This window comes from Oncorhynchus gorbuscha, linkage group LG04, assembly GCF_021184085.1.
Source record: "Oncorhynchus gorbuscha isolate QuinsamMale2020 ecotype Even-year linkage group LG04, OgorEven_v1.0, whole genome shotgun sequence".
NCBI lineage: Eukaryota > Metazoa > Chordata > Actinopteri > Salmoniformes > Salmonidae > Oncorhynchus > Oncorhynchus gorbuscha.
Genome location: NC_060176.1, coordinates 15,792,540 through 15,799,233, shown reverse-complemented (window position 1 = coordinate 15,799,233; position 6,694 = coordinate 15,792,540). Strand labels below are relative to the sequence as shown.

Here is a 6,694-nt window from a genome sequence, read left to right as displayed (position 1 = left end):
TGTATTCCACATGGAACCTCGGTAGGATACAGTTCTGCATGCAATGTGTAACCTGGACATACAGTACAGTAGCTTATATCTTGACATATATCACTCAGAATGCTATTCTGGCAAAGCACTATATTAAAGATATCAAATACTACTCATGGCCATAATTTTTAAAAGTCATAATCAGCTTCTATCTAAATAATGTTTATATGGTTGTGTTATTTTTGCATAACACATACCAGCTTTTCTATTTATCCCTGCGTGTTCAAGGGCCTTCTCTAATGTATCTACTAACATACAGTGCCTTCAGAAAATATTCACACCACGACTTTTTTCACATTTGTTGTGTTACAGCCTTACATTTAAAATTGATTAAATTGAGATGTGTCACTGGCCCATAATGTCAAACTGGAATTGTGTTTTTGGAAATGTTTACAAATGAATTAAAAATGAAAAGCTGAAATGTCTTGAGTCCACAAGTATTCAACCCCTTGGTTATGCCAAACCTAAATAAATTCAGGAGTAAACATGTGCTTAACAAGACACATAAAAGTTGCATGGAATCACTCAATGTACAATAATAGTGTTTAACATGATTTTTGAATGACTACCTCATCTCTGTACCCCACACATACAGTCCCTCAGTCGAGCAGTGAATTTCAGAAACAGATTCAATCACAAAGACCAGGGAGGTTTTCAATGCCTCGCAAAGAAGGGCACCTATTGGTAGATGGGCAAAAAAAACATTGAATATCCCTTTGAGCATGGTGTTATTACACTTTGGATGGTGTATTAACACACCCAGTCACTACAAAGATAAAGGCGTCTTTCCTAACTCAGTTGCAGGAGAGGAGGTAACCGCTCAGGGATGTCACCATGAGGCTAATGGTGACTTTAAAACAGTTACAGAGATAGGAGGAAACTGAGGATGGATCAACAACATTGTAGTTACTCCACAATACTAAACTAAAAGACAGAGTGAAAAGAAGGAAACCTGTACAGAATAAAACTATAAAATAGAGCTACCCACAAGCAAAATCCCAGAGGAAAACCTGGTTCAGTCTGCTTTCCAACAAACAATGGGAGACAAATTCACCTTTCAGCAGGACAATAACCTAAAATACAAGACCAAATATAAACTGGAATATTGAACATTGTACAATTCAGGTGTGCAAAGGTCATTAAGGAATATTGTGTGGAGATGGGTGAGCGAAAATCTATTTAATGCTTTTTCATTTCAGGCTGGAACAACAAAATGTGGAATAAGTCAAAGAGTATGAACACTTTCTGCAGGCACTAAATCACAATATGACAAAGAAAATGTATACTACCAAGCCTTTCATTGTCTTCATACAAACCAAACATTAAAATCAACTTCAACTCATGGAGAAGTAAAGGATGGAGTTCATCTAAAAATACCAGATAGCAGCATTTTGAAGGGGATGTTTACTTCCTGCATGATGAGACCCAGTTCCAGACAGCTGTAGTGCATCTCTAATGCAGTGTTTTAATAGGAGTAACACCAGCCAGGGAATTCAGTGATCTTATCTGCATATGGTGTTGATGATGGGGCAGCTGCACACACTTTCAGAACAGTTGAGGCCACGTGCGATGTCTCTTCTGGAAGACATCAGGCATGACATAAACAACCCTTTTCCTTACTGCCGTCTGTCTCACAACTTTCGCACAGAAAAAAAATCAGAGACAGAGGCTTGAGAAACTAACTGTTGTCTTGTTAAAGTTATGAGTTAGCTGGTCTCATTGGACAGAGCAGACTAGACTAATGAACAGCAGCGGACTAGGGTAAAATAATACTGAATATCTGCACTTACATGTACAACCATGAGAAAACACAGCAGGATGGCAGTTCAATAGCACCCACTCCCTGAATAATTTTTTTCTCTGTTATCAAAACACTGCCATTTTCTGACCTGCTTTGACGTATGTCTTCCACGCATCAGGATTTATTATGAAAACAGATTTCTGGTGAATACCATCGATCGAAAAAGCTCTACATCATAAATAGAACATTAGACTGAAATGTACAATTGAGCAACAATCCACATATCAAAACACCAATGAATGAAACAAAAAAACCTGGAACACATAACTCAATCTGGTCCCAGTAAGAGGAGGCAGAGCTGGTTGTGATTGGAATGGGGGAGATAAACTACCATCACATAGCTGCTGACTGCTGCATTATTCAAATCCTTTTGTGCTCTGAGAAAAAATAATAATAAGAGGGGAGAGAATGGAAAACATTGTATGACAACAGACTTTGTAACATGGCAAATGTAGGATAATGCAATCATTTAGCTGATAATCCAAATTGAGCTTAAATGCCAGTCTATACATCACTGTTCACTGTACGGCCGAGCTGGCTGCTCTTTGAACAGGCAGTTTTAAAATCATATGCCATTTTGCCTTCCCAATTGCAAATTATTCCAGCTCCCCAGAGATGTGTGATTTCAGACACACAGTTGGAGCAAATCACTTGCAGACTAGCTGAGCAGTTTATTAATCTGAGGTAAGGGGTGTGGGATTCACCACAACTATAAACAACCTCCCAAACGAACAACTTAAAGGCTCTGGACATAGAACGCATGCTTGGTTGCAGCTCAGACATTTCAATGTACTTGTGAGTGATAGCGCAGGCCGGAAACCATGGAGCAAAGCTGTAAGAAAAATGCAACCCCGTAATTGGTAACAGTCTCCACATTTATGTCAGCAAGGTAGGCCTAATTAATACCAGTACGAGGAAGATCCTCTCCTGAGCTCGCTGACATATTTATTATTGGACGTTCGAGCAGAGCTTTCTGGAGTCCATCAGACCTGTGTCTAAACACACAGCAGCCAGATGGTGTTTTTTTCTATAGCAGCTCCCACCAATGGCTCAACAGCAATTACCAGGGGTTATCAAGGAGCATCAACCATGGAGCTCAGACAGACCGACATGAATTCTCTCTCATTTCCCCACTGTGCTCGCCTCAATCCCTTCTCTCCTCCTCCTCATTAAAATTCCTGAATTGTACTAAAGTTAAAACGGGTCTGTAAAACAATTAGGGAGGATTGGACTGGAGGTGATGGGAATAGATGTTTGGGAAGAGTTAATGTTGTTGGCACTCCTTATCAGCATTAGTAAAAATAAAATAAAAAGCTGAAAAATGGCATGTCAGTCTGCTGCCATCCCATCATACCCTGCCACTCCGGGAAGTAACATGAGCCAAATGCAAGCCAGATGTATTTCAGCCATTGGGCCCGATTCCATCAAGCTGCAATATTTCACTAGACCGTATATTAATCTTCTAAAGCGTGTCACAGATTTCTCCACTGATAACATCACAGGGTTTAAATGATGGCTGAGTCATAGCTCTCATCAAACTGTGGCGGGGTTAAGAAAACATTCTGCTGGAAAATGTCAGCACACTGCTCCATCGCAATTAACCGCTTCCACCTTTATTTTCAGAGCTTGCAGAACTTAGGGCTATGTTGATTTGTTCCCATTTCTAGAATAAGATCAACCAAAATATGGTAAGAACAGAGTTTTATTTTCAATAAGAAACACTGTAGAAAAATATCACCCCAAAAATAATTTCTTTATGTTTCTCACATGCAGACAGTCATTACTTTGCAGTCTTTTGGAAATGCAACCAACAAGTGAGTCAACAATACCAGCCTCATCACACAACTGATCTTTTACTCTCTGACAACATGGTGAGATAGCATACCTAATGCTCCCTGCAAGAGGCTAAAACATCCTCACCCAACAGGAGGCCTAAGGTTCTGTGGCAGCTCTGATAAACTGGACAGGATGCTGACAACTCAGTGAATCATTGATGGTGAACCAAGAGCCGCACAATTTACCTCCCAGGATAGACAAGACAGGGACACCCACTGTGCCTTCAAAACCACCCGATGCCCATGACCCTTTCAATCTCCTCAAGCAGGGCTGTAGTCTGAATTGCCAATCCCCTTCCTTCCATAGGTCCTGATGCAGGGCACAGAGACTGTTGTCTCAGAGGTCAGGGGTCACCAGAGTTTCCTTGCTGCGGCCCCCTGGATTAGTCTTCCTCTGAGGAGAGCTGGGCTCCGTCGTCATGAACCTCCCTGTAGGCACCCAGCGAGCCCCCTTCCACAACATAGCTCCCTGTGCTGAACCTCAGCCCCTCAGACAGCTTCTGGGCTGCCAGCTTGGCCTGCAACTCCTGAGAGAAACACACAATTCAGGAAAGATGCTTACATTGAAAGGGTAATTAACCTGGAAAATGAGGAAGTGCTTAGCAGTAAGCATTAGGCTGCTATGCTATACCATGAATGGAAGTAGCATAGGGAGTGTTCATCAGATGAGCAATGTTTTTGTGGTGATAATGGAATAGCTAGGTAGACGTTGCCTCAACACTTATAACACATTTAATTCCCTCATGTAATCTGTGGGGTAACTGTTACCTTGAGCAGTGAGCATTTTGGTGTTGTTGGACATGCCTTAAATTTTGCTCTGTGGTGTGATGTGTCAGACAGACCCAGGGGCCACTCACCTGGTGTTTCCTGGTCTGTTCGCGTAGCAGGTCAGCTGACTGCTCCAGTGTCAGCAGCTGGGCAGGGGCGTAGTGGAGCAGTGGGAGCCTGGCCGCAGTGATGTCATCAATGTGCTTCCTGTCTCGCTCCCTCCTGGCCTCAACGGAGAGCACCGGTGATGGTAATAAGCCTCCAGGGGATTGGTTGGGTGACAGAGACCCTGACGGGGAGCCATCAGTGTTGTGGGCAAACCTGCAAACATTACAGGAAGAGTTAATATAAGAGTTAGTAGGTGAAAATATTAGTGCTTCTCCATAACTAAAGGCAGCATCACTGAACTATACAGTATTCTCATACTTTCATACAATGTGGACTTACTGATTAGGCTTGTACTTCTGTCTCCTCATAACCGGGTCCTTCTCAGTCCTCTCCAGGACTTCTATGTAGTGTGGTTTCTTCTGTGGCTGCCTTCCAAGGAAGGGGTTGCCAGTAGCAGGTCTGTTGAATGTGTCTTTAAGGGATCCACTCGAGCCAGTTGAGTGGTCAGACAGAGTGACCCTCTGCAAGGCTTCCGCTAGGTCGCTCTCTTTTGTCCTGTCAGAGTCTAGAGAGGCCCCTGCATCACCACCAGCCTGGGCCATATTCATGGTTCCAGCAGCAGATATTTTGGACACACTGTCTTCTTTCAGCGTGTCAACTGTTTTGCTCTCCTGAACATTAGGTGACAGAGGTGAGACGTCCAATTCTTGGACATTTCCAGGAGCTGTGTCCCCAGCTTGTCTCCTATGTTGGGAAGTTCCTGGTTTATTCTGGCTACCACGTGGTCTTTGTGTCAAAGCCTGCTGGTATTTAGACTGCAGCTCTGTCCTGACAGAAGACAGCATATCTTGCTTCCTCTCCTCTTCTTCATTGTGGGCAAGAGCAAGGCATATTCTCTCTGCAAAGTCTGAGATCTTCTTCCCTTTGTCTGGAAGGGTCTGTATAAACCTCCTGTTGATAACATATCAAATCTGTCTGTCAACAAGAGATAGCAAATAATTAACTACTGCTTTCAGCTCAACTTTAAATGTAGTTGGCAGTGATAGTAAAACAAAGGAATGTCAGGTTCAGGGTAAAAGGCATTTCCCTAGTTCAAGTAACGTCAGCTAGCTAGCCTACAGGTGGATAGTATATACACACAAGCGCCAAAACTGGCACCACTGTCTAGGCAACTGCTGGAAGTTTCTAGAATAATGTAATAATATATGCCATTTAGCAGACGCTTTTTTATCCAAAGCAATGCAATGTTGTTGTAGATACTAACCATGAGTTCACTTCTGTCAGATGCATGATATGAAGTTACTTACTTGTTAGATAATAATTTATCTTGGCGTGACAGTAATTCACCAAGTTCTTCTTTGCTCTTGGTTTTGAGATCCCCCACTTGCCCCTGGCGTTCTGATGGAGCTGCCCACGATGACGAGGACATTGTTAGCAAGCTAGTAGCTATTAGTCTAAAACCCGCCCAAATAAGCTTACCGAATAGCTCAAATTACCCTATAAAACATGACTTAGTTATTCCATTAGCGTTACACTTAACGGGATTATATTGTTCGATAAAATATACATTCATATTCAGTTGCATGTTAGCTAGAACTTGTATTTTGGTAGCTACGTAGCTCGCGCGCTGTCATTGTAACCGGAAGTAGTACGGAAGTATGATACCTTCAATATTGTTCTTCTTTTGTTTTAGGATTTGGTTGGCGGATTGCATCCAACGTTTAGGTGCATACACCGCCACCTACTGTACTGGTGTGTGAGGCCATTCACGGCTTACCTACAGTCAATTATTGATGAGCGTTTTACGTTTGGCTCACACAAAATATAATTTAAAAGTATGCATTACAGTGTCGCTAATAGAATAATTGTGGCAAAAACGAATGTAGACATTAATAAATGAATTTCTATAGGTTCCAAAAATATTATGTTAAACGGTGTAGCTATGTAGTGCCAAGATGGAGTCATGGTGGCTTCAACACAGTACCCTCTATAGTCATCTAGTGTATATATAAACGATTGGATGCCACATATAACCTCCCTGAAAGCTTCACAAAATGAACAATTTCAGCCACTGGACTGTGACCATTTTCATGAATGATTATAAAAACACCACAATGTCACATTTCAAAAGTCAAATCAATCAAATGTATTT

At 42.0% G+C, this 6,694-nt stretch overlaps 2 protein-coding genes across 3 annotated transcripts in view; both read right to left on the bottom strand.

Annotated features, from left to right (window-relative positions):
* Nucleotides 1-3,517: 3,517 nt before the first annotated feature.
* LOC124033739 (DNA-directed RNA polymerase II subunit GRINL1A-like) lies at nt 3,518-6,209 on the bottom strand. Its single transcript, XM_046345958.1, has 4 exons — nt 5,850-6,209; nt 4,882-5,493; nt 4,524-4,755; nt 3,518-4,193 (listed from the first exon to the last, which is right to left on the bottom strand). Exons 1-4 carry the CDS (start codon nt 5,969-5,971, stop codon nt 4,050-4,052), a joined length of 1,110 nt encoding a protein of 369 aa, XP_046201914.1. The 5' UTR covers nt 5,972-6,209; the 3' UTR covers nt 3,518-4,049.
* A 460-nt stretch (nt 6,210-6,669) lies between these two features.
* LOC124033738 (myocardial zonula adherens protein) overlaps nt 6,670-6,694 on the bottom strand; it is a 22,953-nt gene continuing 22,928 nt past the window's right edge. For both annotated transcript variants that reach the window (XM_046345956.1, XM_046345957.1), the window contains exon 14: nt 6,670-6,694. This exon is cut by the window's right edge and continues 1,293 nt beyond it. The gene's annotated coding sequence lies outside the window, so the exon portion shown is untranslated.